The sequence below is a fragment of the Desmodus rotundus genome, chromosome 7 (genome assembly GCF_022682495.2).
Source record: "Desmodus rotundus isolate HL8 chromosome 7, HLdesRot8A.1, whole genome shotgun sequence".
NCBI classification, from domain to species: Eukaryota; Metazoa; Chordata; class Mammalia; order Chiroptera; family Phyllostomidae; genus Desmodus; species Desmodus rotundus.
The window spans coordinates 94762496-94783633 of NC_071393.1; the positions used below are offsets into that span (position 1 = coordinate 94762496).

Consider the following 21138-nt stretch of genomic DNA (forward strand, 5'->3'; position numbering starts at 1 on the left):
CAGCGCCGCCGGCTTGTCACTGCGCAAGTGCGGCGGGAGAGCGTGGGGCGTCTCGAGGCTGCTGGCTGCGGACCCTTAGGAGCACCGGGCTTTGCGGCCTGCGTCCCGCAGGCTCCAGCGGCGCACTTCCAGAGGCAGCCAGGCGCAGCGAGAGATTCTCCCTGCGCCCTGGGCTGTGTGGCCATGGAGAATCAGGTGCTGACGCCGCACGTCTACTGGGCTCAGCGACACCGCGAGCTGTATCTGCGCGTGGAGCTGAGTGACGTGCAGGTAAAGGCCGGGTCCGGGCGGCGGGACGAGCGCAGGGTCGGGGGCTCCCAGGGCTCACCGGGAGCCACCCAGATCCCGTGGTCCTTTGTCCGGGTGCCTGCAGGAGAGCCTGCTGTGCGGCGACGGGATCTGGGACTGGGTGCACTCACGGCGTCCAGCGTCGGGTAGGAGCTAGCCCTTGTCGAGGAGAACCCGCAGGCCAGGGCCACGACTCCTGCGGACAGCCGATACCTTCGGGTGCTGCGTGAGTCTCGCGGGGGCCTCGGAGTCTGCCCTGGGCCTCTTCTTTGTTCCTAGTCTTCGGCCTGATGGTGCCAGAGCCCGGTCCTGGAGGCCTGGCAGTCAGAGTTTGGGTTTACTGAGGCCGTTGCAGGCGTAGGATGAACTCATTGGGTGAAGGATGCAGTGGGACAGTGGCTTGCCTGGCGGTGGTGTGGTTAGAGGTCTGGAGCTGGCCTGAGAGGTCTAACCGGTCCCTTCCGAGGCCTGCCGCTGCCTCAGAGGGGCCACACCCACCCCACACCCACACCGCCCCCCCCATTAGTTCAATAAGGGAAGTCATTCTTGTTCATTTTCAAATCCAGAAGACCTCGAAGAAATGGTCTTTACCCCTTGTTCCAAAGCTTGTGAGCTCAGGTTTGCTGAGTTGCATAGAGAACTTAAAAATTATCTTAAGTTACATCGAGCATTTATGTTTGGTCTCATTGGCTCCCTCTGTGAGCAAGCGGAGGCCTCCGCAGTGGTGGAGAGCTCGGGACCTGAGTACTCCCCTATTTCTGTCCAAACGGTCCAGGATTCCAGCCTTTGAGGAACTGGAGTTTTCCATCTGGAATGTTCTTTCTGCAGTCATCCTTACTCCCTACTCTCCTTGACATCCACGGTACTTTGCAGCCTCCTCCATTCCACTTACACTCTCTGAATTTACGTTTGGATCTGGCAGCCTGTCTGGCATACTGACTTGCAAAGTGTAGGTGCACTTTGAGTGTAGACTTGAATTTATTGCATTTGATCTTTACATCTGGATTATAACCTGCTTTCCCATGGAACGGTAAAAGACACTACTGGCCAGAATGCCCGTAAGCAGCCTGTCTCATTGTACGGTGTGTCATTTAATATGTTAAACCAGGCTGAATTATACTTCCTTTGCCTCACAGGTTGAATAAATAAATGTTTTGTGTTGCCTGTCTCTTCTCTGCCTGAGGGTGTGTTAATAGAAAATGGAGAAAACAAAGATTTTGTGGATGGGACCAAAGCCTCCCTCTAGAGAGGGCTTTTTCCAGCAATCGATGAGAAAGTCCGGTTGCGACAATCGCTCTCTTCAAGTGTCTAGCGCTGTGTGGACCAGCGCTTTTCCACCCGTGTGCCGCAAGCATTTTTAAAACATGTAATATCTGACTATTTAGTTAAGCACTGATCTCTTTTACCTTAGATTGTCCAAAAAAAAAAAAAAAAAAAGACAGTAGCCAACACAACAAACAATAGCTGTCCAGTGTGAATGAATCAAAATTATACCTATTTTTTTGTCAGATCGGCAAAAAATAGAATACCTATTTTGGTGTGTCCCAGGATTTTAGTAGCTAGTTTATGTGTGCCATGAGATGAAAAAGGTTGGAAATCACTGGTGTATACCAGTTAAACAAACGCAGACTCCGCCCTCTCTAGATGACTGTCATGGGATAAGGGTGCAGTGTGCTGGGGTACTTTTGAAGCTACACACAGAAAAGTTGTTTTTAGGTGGGAAAGAAGTGGTGGCGGTGGGAAGAAGTGGAAGTTAGTTGGACAGATGAAAGAATGCATGATACTTACATTTTTTTTCTAAAAGATTTAACCTGTACTTAGGAAACATGACCACATGTCAGTCCTATTTGGAATATTTAAAAATATAAAGTTACATGTTTTAAAATATAGTTAAAGAAATGTAAAGGTGGAGAAAAATTGAATTTTCTTTTGGAAAGAGAAATCCATTTTTTAACTTTTGGGAAAAAATAAATCTTGTTTTTTTCTCCAGTTGAGTTTTTTTTCCCCCGTAATATTTCCTATGTGTAACTCTGAGGGCATCCATTTCAGCTATCATTAGTTTAAAAGCATCAAGTTCATACCATTCATAAAAGAAATCTACCACATGTGAGATACTATAGTTACAAAGGCGAATTAGACAGATTCAGCTTTCTAAAGGCTTACTATCCAGAAGAAAGCATAGTATATACAAACGAAACGTTTTGTTCATGAGTATGTTTATTGATAAAACTGGACTTGAATGTTGAACCAGGTCCCTGGTGTTAAAAGGAATTTGTTACTTCTCTTTTGTTTAGTTAGAGATGACTTCCAGAAATGAGGTGAAGAATTCTTGTCAAACTGAGACTGGGAGAAGTTCCCACAGAGAGAAAGGCGTAGGCTTGGATTATCTGATTTGTACCATGTGAATGCCCTACAGCCCAAGACTGCCAGGAAGACAGGACTTAAACAAATCTGGTTTATTATCTTCTCAGCAAGGAAAGGCATGGAGAACTATGGGGTGTTTTAAAAGGGTATTAGAAAGAACTGTTGAAGGGTGTGGACTTTGGTGGTTCAGGGATGGTCTAAGGGAGTGGGATGCGCTTTATATGCTGTTATAAATTGGAGGCAATTCTATGGTTGGTCATCTGAATAAATCTTATCAATGGGGAAGAGAGTAACACAGAATGAAACTGTTCATAATTGGTAGGGAAGTAGGGAGGGAGGAAGGGTGTCTGGTATCTTATGGGTGACACACTGGCCATATTTCTGTCTGTGCTTACACAAAATTATGAAACGGCCTGTGTCTCATTTTGTCAAGGTTTCAGAATAACCTTGTCTCAGGTTGGTATTCTCTGAGATCGCTTATGTCCAATAGGAGAATAACACGCTTTAGCAGTGAGGGCCAGGCCACCTTTTGAATGTCAGGGCTGCTTTTTATTATTAAAAAAATTTTTTTTTAATTTACTGGTGTGTGCAGGACCTGTACAACCGGTGATCCTGGCTCAGGATGAAGCAATCCTGTATTGGTTGCTTCAGTGGACACGTTTGCGGAGTACCTGCTCTTGTCTCGCGTCCTACTAGGTGCCGGGTTGTGGGACAGCTTTCTGCTGCCCCCTGCTCTATAGCTAATGTGTGAGTTTTAGTATTGAACTCCAGTTTGGGGGCATCAGCTCTGCTTCCCTCCCTTTCTGAGACGGAGAACCATCCTTATTTTTTTTGAGAGACGGATAAATTTGTTTAAAAATGCAACTTACAAAAACTCACATCTCTATTCTATTCTGTCTTTGGAGGGTTAGTGGCTGATGGGAAACCATGGCTGATGTGAGGAGAAATGGCTCACAACAAAGATTTCAACAGCTGCGTTGTCTGTGTTTGAGGCCAGCGGTAGCGAAGAGGCTAGCTGGGGCCCAGGGGGCTAGGGCAAGGTTACTTTCAGAATAGAGTTTATTTTCAAGATAAGCATAGTGGGCAGATTTGTGTCAGCAAACACAGTTGGTAAAGCATTTGCTCACTTATCAGAGCTTTTGTTTGTTTGTTTTGGTTGTGTGTGGACAAAGTGCATAGCTCTGGGATGGGTCTTGTCCTCACCCGGCAGAGCCTGGTGGGAAGAGTGGTAACTGAAGGCATGAGATCAGGTCCTTGCTCTTCTTCTTACTAGTCGGTGGCCTTGGATAATTCACTTAACCTTTATGGACCTTGGTCTCTTCATCCAAATAAGTGTGAATAATAATACCTAATTAACAGGATTGTTTGGAGGTTTGAATTGGATATTGGATTTGGAAGTGCTTTGTGAATTCTGGTGTGCTGTTCAAGTGTAAGGGATTATTCCTGTGACATTAAACCTTCAATGAGAGAAATCCAAAGAGCAATAGAACAGAATAGAGTCTATTAGAAGATTTATCCATAGATGGATAAATCTGTTAAAGCCACGCTGTTACTGTTACAGCATGGTTTTCCAAGTTAATATGGGAAAGGATGAGCCTTTCAGGAAATTGTATTGGGGCACCTGGTAATCCAAATGGCAAAAAGATAAAATGAGATTGCCTACGTACAAAGCAGTCAATTCCAGGTAGGTTAATAACTTAAATGCATAAAGCAAAACCACTGAAAGAAAATATAGGAGACTGTATGGTATTGGAACAGGGGAGAATGCATTCATCAAGAAAACAAAAACCTTAAAAAAGATTGACGAATTTCAGACATGCTTGAAGCAGGTATTGTGGCCAGTATCACTAACAAGTAACCAGTACTTGAATATATAGAGACCTACCTACAGATCAAGGAGAAAAAGACATATTAGCCAATAGAAAAAAAGGTAGATAACAAAAGCAGTTTAGAGTAAAAGGAAACAAGAATGGCTAATAAACCTGAAAAGATGCTTTACCTCACTTATAATCAGGGATGTTTAAATGAAAATGATAGGACATTATTTCTCACATTAGATTGTGAAAAATGAAAAGTCTAACATTACCAACTGTTGGCGAGGTTGTTCAACACGGGCCATTTTTGTACAGTTGGTGGTGGGAGTGCTAATTGGTACCGCTGGTTTGGAGAACTGTTCGGCACTGTGCGGTCCAGCTCAGGATGTGCGTATCCTTATCACTCAGAAAGTTTGCTCCTTAGAGAAGCTCTTCCATTCATGTACGAGGAGACAGCAGTTCATTGCAACAAAAAAAAATTTTTGAGAGAGGGGAAGGAAGGGAGAAAGAGGAAGAGAAACATCCATGTGGGAGAGAAACATCAATCTGTTGCCTCTCAACACGCCCCCAACAGGGGACCTGACTGGATATAGAACCACTGACCTTTCGGTTCTCAGGCTGGTGCTCAACCTACTGAGCCACACCAGCCAGGGTTGCGGCAAAAAGTTTTAAAACAATCTTAACTCTTACCAACAGGAGAGTGGATAGGTTGTGGTGTAGTTACCCAGTGGCACACTGTGCAATAGCTGAGATAAACGGAACAGAACTGCCCATATCTATGACGACGAAGCTCAGAAATAGAACATAGACTAGAAAGCAAGTTGAAGAATTCTATTATAGACACTGTGAACCCATGTATGTCACGTGTAAGATAAAACTTTGTGTAATAAAGAATACCCAGCATGTTGTAAGTGAGTGAAGAACTCCAGCCGGAGTGATAAGCTCCAGTTTTGGAATACTGGGTACCTGTGAGGATGGGATGAGTCTGAGAGAAAGAGAGGGCAGTGGGATCGGGGGATTGTGAAACTGTGCCCGTGTCTGTTTTATTTCTTTGGGGGGAAACCCGATGAAGCAAGTAGAGCCAAATGCTGATAGAGGATAGGTGCGGCGGTGCTTGCTCAGTCTTCCTGTGCGACCGATTGCCTGAAATATTTTATACCAAAGATTAGATAAGCCTCAGCCGTTCAGAACCGCAGTGCAGAAACACTCATAAAGCGGTTAAGTCATTAAATGCTTTGATAACTGTTGAGCGCCCACGATGGTACAGGCACAGTGCTAGGGACTAGGGAGTTCAGTGAGCCTCAAACTTACTTCATAAGTCTTTTCTGCGTATATGTTAATCACACATGCCCACAAAGAGAAATACTAGCAATTCGAACTAGAAAGGAAACCACTGTCTAAAGAGTTAGGTAGCAGACAGTTCATTGGATACCAGTTCTGTCAGGAATTGTGAAAATGGAGTGAATTGACTTAATTTCATTTTATTAAATAGTAATTGAGGCATTAGGGATTCAGAGATTAATAAGACACAGTTCCTACCATCAGAGAACTCAATTCTAGAGGGGCAGATAAAGCAATAAACAGTAATTACAGAACAGTGTGATAAGTATTATAGTAAAGGTGAAGACAAGGTAGGAAGTACACCATTAATTTTGATGTCGGAAGTGAGTAGGTGGGAAGAGGACTTAACGTTTTGTTAGTGTGGGTAGCTAGATAATGATGAAGGAAGGAAGCCAAGGGAATCAGACATTATTATGCATAATAAGCTGGGGAGCTGCAGCTTCACACAATCCCCAGGTATTGCAGCATTGCCCCCCACCTTCCCACCAAGGGGATTATCAACCCTTCATCCCTTGTGTAGGGAGGAAGGACTGGCTTGCCAGTCTCCCCAGGGTACAACTGGTCCACTGGCCCACGCTATGGGTTGGGGGGAGGAATAAAACAGTAGAAGGGAAATTCCTCTGCTGGGTGCATGCCTGGTAGAAGCCAAGATGATGCAGGGGGAGGTCCTTCTACTTTGAGGCGTGAACAGTAGGAGCCAAAATGGTGACCATAGAGGCCTGTCTGTCTAGCCTTTAAAAAGGATTGGTAAGGGACTCAGAACACCCCTCTACCCCAAGATCTAGGACATGGATTGGTTAGGGGGAGGACCCAGCAGCAGCCCCCAAAGGATCGGGGAGTTGATTGGTCAGTTTGAAAGAGTGCCTGGTCCTTCCCAAGCCCAAGATAATATAATCAGCTTAATAAAGGCAAGATCTCTCTCTCTCTCTCCGCCCCCTACCTCCCTCCCCATAATATGTGTTTGTTCGTAGGCTCATGCATTCTCTCTCCACGGCAGCCATGTGGGCCTAGCAGCCTCCTGCGGCCCGGCAGCTGGGCAGACTCCAAGTGCAGGCGTCAAGCACCAGCCGGAGTGCAGCCAGGAACAGAGACTCGCATCAGCCAGGCAGGAACAAAGGCTGCACTGGACTCAGCTTTGGCATGGAACAAAGTGTGTGGACACTGGCCCTGTTTCTGGGTCTGATGAAGACAAGGCGGGACTTTTTCCACAGTGGGATGGACAGAGATGAGACACTGGGGACCTGGGGGCAGCCCTCCATTTCTATTCAAATAAACCTCACCACTACACCTCATTCTCTCGTGTGTGGGTCGCCCAAAATGCTTTTCTCGCAACTGCAAAAGGCCCCACCCCCACTGGCAACAATTTGACCTGGACTTTGAAAGGTGAATAGAGACGGGAGCTTAGAGGAGCATTCTATTCAGAGGAAAAAAAGCAACCATAACATGAGTGCTTACTAGGTGCCAGACTCTCTGTATGTTATTATAGTTGTCACAATAGCCTTGTGAAATAAGGGGGCTTATTGTTTCTCTAACAAATGAGGACAGTTGCTGTGGGTTGGAAAGGGAACGATGGAAGTAAGTATGACAGGACCAGGATTTGTACCAGGTCCACTGCAGACACCTTTTACTCTTTTCCTTATTCACTTCTCTTTTCATAAGCAAAAGCACAGTTCAATTTCTAGCAAAAGGAGGGCTAAGTTGAGCAAATCAACCTTTCTGTTAAAAATGACTAAAAGTGTTCAATATAAATCTTAAAATCATCGTGGAGTCAACAAGTTAGAAAGTCAAGCGGGAACTCAGAGAGGCAGGCTAAGTCCTGAAATTGTTTTTGCCATGAGAACATTTGCTCAGCTGCATGAACTTGAACTTTGCTTTTGACAGCCTGACAGAGTTCAGGGGACAGAAGTGAGATCCAATCCCACCAGAGATGCAGTGTGTAATAGGAAACCCTTCTTTTCCCCACTAACTGTGCTTCAGAGGGCTCCACACCTGTAGAAGAAGGATGAATTAGAGGCAAAACCACGCCACCGTCCTACCCCCATATGCACTGGCATTGAACAAAGTAGAGGGAAAGGTCCTTGAGGACTTAAAACTGTTAGTTGGCTCTCAAAAGATTATGTAGCCCAAATCTACACAACTTTGGAGATCCAAAATCCCTCAAGCCATGAATTTAGTTTAAAGTGGTCTAAACTGATAGGGCCGCTAGGTGCCTGGCAGACGCAAATGCAGATTCTTGTGCTATAGCTGTGTCAATTGACCAGATAAGAGTCTTAAGCAAAAATGTATGTTTAGAGCTGAGAAGGTATGGGAAGTTTATAATGATACAAGTTTCAATTCCCCAGGACGGCATAACAATCTTAAACTGATATATAACTAGTAACATGGCCTCTATAATATGGCAATTAACAGGAGTACAAGGAGAAATAGACAAGTTTAAAATAGTGTGATTTTTCAGTAATTGAAAGAATAAGAAGACAGAATTCCATAAAAACAGATTATGTGAACAAATAATTATCAGTAAACCCAATGGATATATATATAGAACATTCCATCTAATAATTCCAAAATATGCATTCTTTTTAAATTTACTCAGAACATTACAGAATTTTACTATATACTGTTTCCTCAAGCAAGTGTCCACAAATTTGAAAGGATTAAAATCACACAGAGCATTAATGTTCTTTGATCACAGTGTACTTGCGGCAGAAATTAATAATGTAACTAGAAAATCCTGTGTTTGGCAGTTAAGAAACACTTCTCAGTAGCCCATGTTTCAAGGGAAAAAATCAATGACGGGAATTAGAAAATATTTTAGAGTGAATAATAATGAATAATACTGAATAATAGTACATTCAGAGTTTGAGAGATGCAGCCAAAGTAGGAGTTGGCAGGAAATTTATATTTTTAAATGCTTCTATTTAAATTATTAAGAGAAAAGAATGAAATCTGAAAGTTAATGGTCTCTGAGTCAATTTCAAGAAGTTAGAAAAAAATAGCAAATTCTCTCAAACTTGAAGGAAATAAAGAGCAGAAAGTTACTGAAAAGACAACTAAAACCTCTTGATAAGAGTAAGACAAACCATATCAGTAATGAAAAAGACTTAACCGCAGAAGCTACAAACACTAAAAAGCAAAGAGAATATTGAATTTACGTCAGATAAAATGGATAAATTCCTAGAAAGTAAAGATGGTTTCTACCAAAGAGGTGGAAAACCTAAATTGCCCAATGACAAATAACTCAGTAGTAAAAAAAAAATCTTCCCACAAGGAAATTCCCAGGTTTGAGTGGCTTCACAATTGAGTCTACCAAACATTTACAGAAGTAATTTTATTAGTTATCTATTGCCGCATAACAAATCACCCCAAAATGTAGTGGTTTAAAACAATAATAATCATTTATCATCTCTTGGTTTCTGTGGGCCCCTCAGGAAGGACCAGGGTTGGTGTGGCTTGGGACCTGTCTTCACGAGGCTGTAGTCAGAGGTCCGTTGTATCGATAGCCCGGGATACTCACTTCAGGGATGTCTCCCTCACCTTGGTGGCAGATTGACGCCCACAAGTTAGTTTTCCAGGTGGGCCTCCACACAGGACTGCTTGAGTCTTCTCATGATGCGGGCCCAGGGCGAACAGTCCAAGGTGCCTGGATGGGTGCCTCATGATTTAGGACCTACCCTCAGAAGCCACATTGTCGTCTCCACTGTATTTTGTCGGTTACTCAGATCATACCTGACGTCAGTTAGGAGAAGGGGACCACACGGGGTGTAAATACCAGGGGGCGAGGCTCGCTGGGGGGCCGTCTTGAAGGCTGGCTACCACCCAGATTTGTACTTACATTTCCGGGGTGGGGGGGAGAGGAAAGGTAGAGAGACACAGAGAGGTAATGCTCTCCAATTCATGAGGCAGATAAAGAGAGATTATAGGCCAATCTTTCTTATAAATGTAGATGTTAATTTTTTTTTATCCTCACTCCAGGAGATTTTTATTATTGTTTTTTTAGAGAGAGAGAGGAAAGGAGAGAGAGAATCTTCGATGTGAGAGAGAAACATCAATTGGTTGCCTACTGTATGCGCCAGGACCAGCATCAAACACGCAACCTAAGTCTGTGCCCTGATGGGGAATTGAACCCGTAACCTTTCAGTTACGGGCCGATGCTCCAACTAACTGAGCCACACCGGCCAGGGCAAAATGTTAATTTTTTTTGTTGCTTCAGGATCTCATTCCAATTTTGAACTTGTTTCTGGCATAAGCATTTTTAACTGAAATATCTTTCCACTGCCACTACCTTTATTTAAATTATTAAGAGAAGCTGAGCCTGAAATGCCCAGCGCCCTGCTGGGCAGGAGCTGCCCTGACTGCTGACTTGGCGGCCGAAGCCCGGCTCCCAGAAGCGCTGAGCGCACTCCGGGACCTGTGCTGTGGCTAGCCCCCTAGACCTTGGCTGCACACATTCGTCCCTCTGAGGAGGGTAAACTGGGCCTCCAGCCTCCATTTTTCCTTCCACGTGAATTAGGGTGTGGGAGACACAGCTGGGGAAGAAGTGACCTAGGCAGGAAACTCACTTCCAAGACATCCCAGAACTCTAGCTTTCACGGTAATATTGACATCAAAATCCTGTTTCCCTTGCTGAGGAATCGTACCCCTGAAAGTGCAGCATTTTTTGATTTGGTTCCCTAACTCCCACTTCCTGCCACGGAGATCATCTAGATTGTTGCCCTCTTTGGGTGAGCTTCTCAGCCTGAACCCTACACTCCCACTGGGGAGGTTCTCATCGTAAAGCTTGGCTCCAATGCCTGCCCCCCCCCCCAGCCCTCATTATTTCCCTTTCCTGAACGCGAACACGCTTGGCCCTGAATAGAGCATGCAGGCCCCCACGGGGAGGTCGCGCACTCCCTCCGACCTGCTGTCTGTCGTGTGGGTTTCCTTTGACGTGGATGCGGTGCAGAGAGCGGAGCCTACAGGAGAAATAAGTGAATGGATGTGGCACTGAAAACGTGCTGCTTCTTGCTGACTAACTTTGAGCTGGGAGGTAGGACGTGAGTTGTTTCTCATCCACTGGACCAAGAGTCCAGTAGTTTGACTTTAAATTATGCTGCACCTAGCAACCTCTGGGAACAAAGAGATGAACAATTTGGAGAATTTTGATCTCTTTCAGTCTTCCTTTGGATGGAGGTAAAGAGTGAGAAGCCTGAGGCTAAGGCACTGCATGTTTCATTTTCATCCACAGCCCTTCCCTCTCCCTTTTGGAGTTAATTTGTTCTTCGTGTTGGAACACAGGTCTTCCATTTGGTGAAGCTTTCCCCAACCATTCCGTTCCCATTGTGCTTGCTGACTGAACTGTAACACTTCGTGCTGGTTACTACTCTTTTGGTCTTGAGTGTATGTTGTTTGATACTATTTGATATCTTCTCACTGGAAATGACTCATCTGTTGCACGAGATTCCCTGCCTCCACAGCTCAGGGGCTGAGTTTTAGAGATCTATTACAGGTGTATTCCCCTGTCACCTCTCCCTTAGCACCTTGCGCTGCCTGCAGTTATCACAATGTATTGGCTTCGTGTCTGATAGTTCTGCACAGTTAGAGCAGTTTAGGGTCCTTCTTGCAGTGGGCTACGATCTCAGATGGGTGCAGATAGACATAGAGAAATCCTAACACAGATGTGAATAAATGACTACATGTATTTTCCGGGGGCGGCACAGGGTAGGAGGTTGAGTCTCCAAGGGGGAAGGATGGAGGGAAGTAAGCCCCTGGTTTTAATTCCATTTTTCTCCTCATTAAAATCCCCTTCTCGCATCCTTGGTCTCTTTTCACAGAATCCTGCCATCAGCATCACTGAAAATGTACTGCATTTCAAAGGTCAGTATTCGGGCAGATGCTCCCAGCTCCCTACACAGTTAAAGAAGCATAGTGGTGGTTTCTTTTTGTTTTTATATATTTGTTTTATTCACTTTCTGTTTATGCGTACCTCTCTGATACTGTTGGGGTAAACTAGATTGTTTTGAAATACATGGTTAAGAAAGCCAAAGAATTGGTTTAAAATCCTGCTATCTTCTCAGGGAGGCAGTAGATAGAGCAAAAAAGAACCCTGGGCTAGCAAGAAGGAGCTCTGTTCTTTAGCTCTCATTCTGCTACTACCTCAGACAACTTTTTGACTTCTCTGCACCTATGAATATAAAGTAGGGTATTGGGTTATAAGCTGTGTTTCTCAAACCTGAGGACCCACAGACATCTGAGATTATGTCCTCAGCATCCTCCAGGGCCACAGACCCAGGCTGAGACACACGTTAAGAGTTAAATATAGTCACATAAAGTGATACTTGGCTTCACTGAAGCTGTGAACAGATGCAAACACAGCCACTGAACTTGTAAGCTTATACGGTAGTCATGTAGATCGGTCCCGACTCCTGGGCTGCGGACTGGTACTGGTCCGTGGCCTGTTAGGAACTGGACCCGCACAGCAGGTGAGCGGCGGGGCGAGTGAGCGAAGCTTCACTCTCATTACCGCCTGAGCTTTGCCTCCTGTCTGCCCCCCACCCCACCCCTGGTCTGTGGAACAATTGCTTTCCATGAAACCGGTCCCTGGTGCCAAAAAGGTTGGGGGCCGCTGATCTAGATGATTTTTTTTCTTGAAAGCTTGTAATGAAATCAAAACCAGAAATTTTCTTAACGAGGCTGTGTGGCTCCCTGATGTACACTTACAGACCAGTTTGAGGAACACTTACTCTAGGGGACGTGTAAAGCTTCTCCAGCCGACAGTCTTTGATTCTGTGACTCTGCCTCCCTCTCCCGTCTCAGTTCATCACACTTTTGCTGCTTTGCCTCAGGGCAGGTCTGGCCTCACCGTTAACCCAGGGGTGGGTTCTCACTGATGTCTTTCTGTACTAGTGTCTCGGAATGTCATCGCTAAGTGACTGGGGTTATGGGGCATTGACCAGTTTCTGTTTTACATGGGATTCCATCTGCCTTAATATACTCGCTTGAAAGCACAGCCTGACCTTTGTATCTACTTTTCAAGATGAGAGCAGTGGTGGCAGCAGCTCAGGTATTTTATTTTAGTTTAGGTTAGTTTAGTTTTGTTATTTTTAGGAGTTACACATTTGAAAGGAAGTTGAAGTGATTAAAGTGTATCTTGCCACTTGGAGCTTTTGTACTACCCTGTCTTAAGGAATTTATGGTCTTAGGGAACAACAGCTGCCTGCAGCGAATATTAGGCAGGTTTTACTGCATGTGGCCAGATGAGGGGAGCGACCTGAACTGACAGACAAGTCCGTGGGAGGGCACGGCTGGCCTGGGGGAAGGAGCGATGTTAGGGCGCAGGGGCCGTGTAAGGGTCCACCCCGGCACCCTCCTCCCACTGCCATTCGTCCTGTCTTAGGAGTGAGCTGAGAAGCTTGTTTTTCTCTTTTTTGTTGCATTTGCGATGTGCTGTAGGAGAAGTCAGCATCTCCACTTTCTCTCCCTGGTTGGGAAGTGTTCGGTTCAGAGTCTTTGAGACGACCCAGCATTTCCATGTATCCTGCAACTTCCCTTAACCTGCTTCTTCTCTGCTTTGGATTCAGCACCAAAGTGTAAGCAGAAGTTAGCTTTCTATGTGATACCTTGGGCCTTGCTTTCAGTATTCTTTTTCCTGCCTATCGTGTGCACTGGGCATTGCCAGGGCCACGGTGAAAGAGTGAGTGAATACCCTGGAGCTGACCGTCAGCAGGACAAATGGAGATAAGCGTCTGTCCGGCTTTACCTTAGCTAGCTGTTGAGTAGCTCTTCTCGCAGGTGCTCACCCATTCCGGCGGGACCTGTTAATATTTGCATACTTGTGAAAGAGCTGCAGGGAGCTTCTGGATGGCCTTCTCTGCTCAGGTTCGCAGTAACCCGCGTTTCTTTCTTTATAGCTCAGGGACATGGTGCCAAAGGAGACAACGTCTATGAGTTTTACCTGGAGTTCTTAGAGCTTGTGAAGCCAGAGGTATGTTCTTCCCTTTCTATTTTAGGAAACAAATGTTAGCCCTTTAGTGAAATGGGGAGCAGGGGTGGAGGGGAAGAAGGTAAAAACCAAAGGAGAATATAGTTCTTTTATTTGGAAGATGTTTCAGCTGCAGAGCAATGTGGACGTCAGAGAACCCGAGGTGAATCTGGGCTCTGCCACTTATTAGCAGTTTGAACAAGGCCCTTCACTTTCTCGAGTTCCAGTTTCCTTGTGTGTTAAATGAAAGATGGCTTTAGTGATCTCTGGGTGTTTTCCAGCTCTGATACTCTGTTTTTTCAGTGATGACAGAGAGGAGCATGGCACCCACAGAGAGCAGAGCTACACAGGGCAGGTGAAGCCCACGCCAGCGGGCTGCTTTTCATGTGACTTTGCCAGAGCGGCAGGAGAAATCAGAAAAGGCTGAGGCGGTTGATCTTTAGAAAGAATGCTGAACACATACTGCAGTTTCCTGTCTCTCAGAGCTTGAGGAAGCTTCTGTAACAGGAGGGGAGAGAATCTAACACACGGTGTAGTTCAGTTTCTGGAATTACACTCCGATTCTGGGGGCTCGCGCACACTGATCTCTGCGGGAGGTTTCAGTTGTTTTGGTGGTTTTAACAGTCAGCTGTCGTTTGAGCGGTGGAGAACGTGTCACGGGTCTCGCTTTGGAGGCAAAGGGAGAGGCCATGGCGAAGAATAATGAACTGGAACAGCCTCTAAGAATTTGAGTTTAGGTGGGGAGACTCCCCAGGCTGAGCCTTGTGAGAAAGTTGCATCTGCTGCAGTACGGTTGTGGCCCCGAGCAGGCCTTTCTAAAGTAAGGACTGCCTGTGCCAGGGACCACTGATCGCTTGAATTCAGTCATCTTCATGGGAGGAAACTTTGCAGGGCGAGGACGCACTCGGCAGTGATTGGATGTAGTGCCTCGTGATGTAGATCTCACGGGAGGTTCGTCTGGTTTCTTCTGGGATGACCAGGACTATCTGCCTTCCTGGCCCTGATTTCCTCCCGTGTCGTTCACTGGCAGAATGAGAAAGACAGTGCTGTTCCTCCCAGACATTCCCGGTGTCAGTCCTTGGTCTGGACTCCGGACGTTCTCTGGTGTCAGGACTTGTAGGAATAGAGGGGCGGGGGGAATAAGCCTGCCCTGCCGCTTCTTGGTGTAGTCTCACTGGCCTGGGACAGTTTCAGGGAAGAAGTGGGAGGGGGTGGGAAGGAGAAGGCATCCTCACATTCTCATTTTCTCTCCTAGCCTGTTTACAAACTGACCCAGAGGCAGGTAAACATTACGGTCCAGAAGAAGGTGAGTCAGTGGTGGGAGCGACTCACCAAGCAGGAGAAGCGCCCACTGTTTCTGGCCCCTGACTTTGATCGCTGGCTGGACGAGTCCGATGCAGAAATGGAGCTCAGAGCCAAGGTCAGTAAGTGCCCTGGGATCTAGACAGAAATCATGAGGAACTCAAGTTATTTCAGCCACCTCAGATACTTATCAGGACCTGATCGAATAAATACAAAGTTGTCAATTCAGTTAATGGCCTGGTGATGTGGTCATCAATTTTATAGACTGAACCTCTATGGGGTTTGTTTGATTCCCCCCCCCCACCCCATGATTAGACTAGGGTGATTGGTTTTGGGGGAGGAAGACTTCAGAGGTTTCACTCGTACCAGGCCGTGTCATGGGCACATGCTGTGACATATCACTGTTGACCCTGATCTTGCTCGTGTGGCTGAGGTAACATGGGGCAGGTTTCCTCACTGTGCTCTTCGGGAGGAAGTCACTTCGCAGAGCCCGCGCTGAAGGAGTGGGGAGTTATCTTCCCATCTTCAGGGTGGAGTATCTACGTACTTTATTTGGAATTATTCTGCACTGGAGATGATTCTCTCCCATTTATTTATTTAGTCATTTAAAAAAATACCAGTATGGACATGAATATTTATTTTATAGTTTGGGTTATAGTTCAATACTACGTTATTTATTTTGTTGCTCAAATTGTTCCAGCTTTGGCAGTTAGAACTCTTTCAGGTGGTTCTTATGTCCCTTTGACAAAGCTCAAGGCACCATCATTTTGGGGCTCTTTTCCCCTCCTGCCTTTCCTTCCTCCCTCCCTCCCACTCCACTTCCGCTCTTCCTTAATTTCTGGCAGTATAAACTGCTCCAGGCTTATTTTGTATATTCTCTCCTCCATTCCTTGAGTCAGCCATTCTTCAAGGAACTCTGTTCTTTTTATTAGGGAAAAAAGGTAGTGGAAACCGAGATCTGGGCTCAAGTATGCTTATTGCTGCAGGGGTACTACCCTTGCTTCTAGGCCCTTGCAGCAGACAGAACAGCGAGCTATATGCGTGCATACTAGCTATGCACATACATATCTCATAAATATTTCTACATGTAACCTTCTATATATTAACCTAACATGAGCTCATACTGAGGTGGAGACATGATTTTAGATTCTGGAAAAATTATCCTAAAAATCTAGAGATGTTAAAAAATAAAATAGCAATCTGCTTTCTGCCTTACATTTCTGTTTTGTTTCTATGGCAGTGACAATTCTGGGTGTCTTTCCAGCTCTAAGATTTCAAGCCTACCCACTTTGTAGTTTGGAAGCCAGCTGATTGGCCTAGTTCTGCGAGCCTTGGACGGCATTCTATGATGCTAATGCTACTTAGTAAGGAGTCGGGCTTTCTGGCTCCACGAACTGGGTAATTTTCCCAAAGAGGCAGGAACGCAGCTAAGGAGGTCGCTTTCAGGAAGTCAGATCACTTCACCAGCATGTGGACTTTGCAAGCATCTGGGGATTCTAACTTGTGTTGTTGGAAAACTTATGTCCAAATTCTAGGAAGAAGAACGCCTGAATAAACTCAGAATTGAAAGTGAAGGCTCCCCTGAAAGTAAGTTGCCCCCGCTGCCATGGTAGTTACCAGTTAGCCTGTGGTAGAGGTGGGTGTGGGTGAGTGTGATGTGGTAGGAGAGCTAATGTGGTGTAGGTGAGGTGATGGGCAAGCCTCAGTGTCCAGGGCTTACGCTGTGCACACCCGCATTAGAAGCCCTTCTTTTACTGTTTCCCTAGGGTTGGGCGCCTGACATCATCTGAGAATGCCAGGCCGGTATAGCAGTATGGAAGAACCTTCGTCTCTCGGACTGGCCTAGTGTTAGGTGGCAGCATGTGCTGCCTGGACACGTGGAAATATCATCTAGGTCCAAGGCTGTCCTCCCTCCAGCCTGGTGTTTTTCTCCCAACCAAGATCTTAAGGGCTGTGACGCAGATAGGTGTGATTGTCAACCTTGGCAAATCCATTTCTATTTCTGTGTGTCCAACCATGTATAAGCAAGAACTGCTGTAAGTGCATCACCTTCTGGGTGACACAGATTACCTTGGACAGCTAGCCATTAAGCTCTTGCTGCGCTGCGAGCATCGCGCTGGTCCCCTGAGTGTGCTGCTGATGAATTTGTCACAGCACCTGCGCTCTAAGAGCTTCCATTTGAGGGAGGGCTGTGAAAGCCTGTAAGTTAACACTAATGCTGAAAAACGGTAAAAGGCGGTTCCTCATTAGTTCTTACTCTTTCAGGTTTTAGTGGTGCTCGTTCGGCCTGCCATAAATGGGGAAGTGGGCAGTTGTGGAGCAGTGGTTTTCAGACTATGCTGCAGGATACCCCAGGGGCTCCCAGAGATGCTTGTGATGCGTAGGCCAACCGAGCAGTTGGACTTCAGGGAAAGCAATTCTGCTTTTGTGTTTTATGTATTGGTGTTGTCAATAAAGTTTCCTTTGAAAAGGAGGTTTCATTGCTCTATAAAAAGATTTGAATAGCTACTAATTTAGAGAAATATTTCCTTAGAAAAGTAAAGGAGGGGGGACAGTTAGTGGAGGTAAAGAATAACAACATGAACGTCCATCTAAAATTTATCTATTTATTTATATAAAAGATTTTATTTATTTTTAGAGAGAGGAGAAGGGAAGGAGAAAGAGAGGGAGAGAAACATCAGTGTGTGGTTGCCTCTTGCACAGCCCCTACTGGGGACCTGGCCTGCAACCCAGGCATGTGCCCTGACCGGGAATCGAACTAGCGACCCTTTGGTTGGCAGGCCCACACTCAATCCATTGAGCTACACCACCCAGGGTGCCATCTAAGATTTAAATTAATTTTTTGGTTTTGGAGGGATAAACTTCGAAAAAATGCTTATATATAAATTTTTAGGTGGTTAGATAAAGCTTTGTTTTATCTAAATTCATAAAGTTTCCTGATGAAAGAAGTTCTTTATGATGGGGAAGTATAATAAACTTTTATAGTTTTAAAGAAAAAAATTTAGTTAGTTAAATGTCAAAAGTCTGGCTTTTTTGGCCCCTTAGAACAGGACTGATTTTGCTAGCACGCCCCTGTGGAGTGTGTTTACCTGAGCACCGACAAGTGTGAATGCGGGATGTGTGCCGTCTAGGAGCACTTGTGCGGCAGCAGGATCTGAACCCCATAGCTCTTGTCTTAAGAATGACCCTTTCCTGTGCCCTACCCCTTTGACTCAACCACGCCTTTAAGTTCCTCACTCCTCCCTTCACTCTAAGTAGCCGAGTCTGCGCAAACCTTAGGCTGAAGACAAAGTGAGTGTCCCTTATTCTCTTGCCTTTCAGTTTGTAATTTCCCCCCTTTGGTTCTATCCTCATCCTACCCATTCTCCAACGCCCGGGTCAGATACTTGCCTGATTTCCACTTCCCCAGTCTAATGTCATTTTCTCACCTTGAAATTTTCACAAGACATTACCTATCACTATCACTCTATCTTGTACTTACGGTTTTAGATTATAAGTTCTTTGAACACCAATAGTGCCCCTTCGGACCTTGCACATTGTAGGTGTTCAGTTAATGCTTGGTTGAGTGAATAGATGATCGAATATCAGAATTTCTTTCATTATTCTTTCTGTGAGTTAGTTTGACCTGTATGACCTTAAAAAAATTCCAGAGAAGTAACTGTAGATTATATTAACATGACAAGGAGCTGAGTAGCTTTTTCCCCCTACCTTAATGCCTCCTAAGATATATTCTCTTTTTGGATTTGTTATGTCTGTATACTTACCCTTTAAGGCTCTAAGGGGAAACACTGCTGAAAACATGCCTTGGAGTACAGTGTTTCTCATAATTTTTCCTTATCTGTTTCTCTGTGGGACCAGGAGCCAGACTGGTACAGACTGGGGCCAGGTCTTGGTTTGGGAGCTTGGGGCGCCCAAGTAGGAAAGCGGGATGGAGTTAGGCTGGTGTGCCCTGCACACCCCTCTCCTGCTGTGGCTGTGACTCCTGCTTGTAACACGCTGCCTTGCTTCGCTTCCCAGCTCTTATAAGCTTGAAGAAAGGGTACCTGTTCATGTATAACCTCGTGCAGTTCCTGGGATTCTCCTGGATGTTTGTCAACATGACCGTGCGGTTCTTAATCTTCGGAAAAGGCAAGTGCTAAATTGTAACGCTAGTTTTCTTTTTGTAGTAGATTGGCCCCCTGCTCACCAAAGCCGATACTCTCCACCTTTGGTGTTAGTAATAACCCCTGTATTTGTGTAGCGCTTCATGCTTTCCATTGTACTTTCACACCCGTTATTTCCCACGGCCTCGAAACAGGTGGGCTGGTCTCTTGTCTATTTAACAGGTGAGGAAACGGGCTTAGTGATGGCCAAGGAGATGGTCTGTGTCCACACAGCCCACCAGGGGCGTATCTTGGGCTAGCATCCCTTTCTCTATTCATTAACTGCACATTTATTTATTTATTTAAAGACCTTATTCATTTATCTTTAGAGAGAGAGAGAGGGAGCGAAACATCAATGTGTGGTTGCTTCTCGCACACCCGCCACTGGGCACCTGGCCCACAACCCAGACATGTGCCCTGACTGGGAATTGAACTGGCGATCCTTTGGTTCTCAGGCTGGTGCTCAGTCCACTGAGCCACACCCCCCAGGGCAGGACTCTGACTCTTCTTCCTCACACTGTATACAAAAATAAATTCTGCCAAAGGATTTAAGAATTATGAAAAGTTTAACCATAATAAGATATAAGTAAATATTGTGAAAATCTCTTGTGTAAGGTGAGGCTTTTCTAAGACGTGTTGGAAGAATCATAAAGAAAAATGTCAGTATATTTGACTATAATAAAAATATCTAAATTCCTGTATATCTAAAAACACCCCAGGCAAGAGATCATTAAAGATTAAAAGTATACTGAAGTTAGCAGTGTGGGGATTGAGAGTTGGTGGAACACTGCAACAAATACCAGACGGAAGGGTTGGTTTCTTTACATAAAAGAACTTGTACAAATTGATTTAAAAATGTAAAAACTCCATCAAATAGATTAACAAAATTATGTATAGGAAATTCGTAAGAGGAAATAAAACTAATTTAATATACTGAAAAATGTTTAACTCAGTAATGATGAAGAAAATAAAAAATAAGGCATTTTTTATTATCAATTTTGCAAAGTTAGAAAAGATACCTAAATCAGGAGGACGTATGTTAAAAATAGACACACCAGTGGCTACTGTGAGGGTATGTAATTACAGCTCTTGGGAAATCACTTGGCAAAGTGGATCTAGAACCTTAACTGTTCATGTCCTTGAACCTGGAAATTTCATTTCTGGAACTAACTTCTAAAGAAAGAATTGAAACTATAAGAGCAGCTTTTCAAAAAGATAGACATTATGGCATTATTTATATAGTAACAAAACAGAAGTTACCTAAATGTCCATTGAGGGACGGATTTGGAATATTCTGTCAGTGGCATGTTGTCAAACACACATAAAGCATTTAAAGAGTTTGTTGTAACATGGAAAAATGCTGATGACAGGCTAAAGAAGTAGCACATACATTTGTCCTTCCAGTTTGCTCACACCTGTATGAAAAGGGGAAAATGAGCCAATGCATGTAAAAAGATTGGAAGGAAATGCACCATTTTCAAATGGTTTGAATGTGGATAATTAAATTTTTTTTCTGTATTTTATGAGGAAAAACATAAGTATAGTGGAAAAATATAAACTATTTAAGAGAGAAAAAAAAATTCTGTAGACTGTTTTATGCTTCACTCCTAAATTTTTCCATCTGAGGTTTGTAGGAGGTGAACTGTAGTTAGCTCTAGAGTCATTTGAAAGACGGGCACGTTTTTTTCCTGCCTTCTTAACACCTTGGAATTGTGCAGATCACAGTTTAACCAACACGGTTAGACTGATTCTGTGTGTTGTCTTGCAAGCCTGCTGGGTGTTAGGTGTGCAGCCCAAAAGCTGCTAAGTTATCTGGGTCATGTGTTGAAAGTAAGCTGCCTGGATTTGTAATTTCTGTTTTGGCTCAGAGCCCCTTCCTAGCCGCCTGCTGGACTGGAGCTGCTGGTTTAATGCTTCCCTTAGCAGTCCT

The 21138-nt window shown here is 44.8% G+C and overlaps 1 protein-coding gene across 2 annotated transcripts in view; it reads left to right on the top strand.

The window, feature by feature from the left end:
- The window catches only part of HACD3 (3-hydroxyacyl-CoA dehydratase 3), a 31165-nt gene continuing 10027 nt past the window's right edge, over nucleotides 1-21138 (top strand). Inside the window, exons 1-6 of one of the 2 annotated variants that reach the window (XM_024567806.4) lie at nucleotides 1-270; nucleotides 11618-11660; nucleotides 13694-13767; nucleotides 15020-15184; nucleotides 16602-16653; nucleotides 19084-19194. In XM_024567806.4, the coding sequence (XP_024423574.2) occupies nucleotides 184-270; nucleotides 11618-11660; nucleotides 13694-13767; nucleotides 15020-15184; nucleotides 16602-16653; nucleotides 19084-19194 (532 nt within the window). In that variant the 5' untranslated portion in view covers nucleotides 1-183. The remainder of the gene's footprint in view (nucleotides 271-11617; nucleotides 11661-13693; nucleotides 13768-15019; nucleotides 15185-16601; nucleotides 16654-19083; nucleotides 19195-21138) is intronic. The other variant, XM_053928904.2, reaches the window with a different exon arrangement.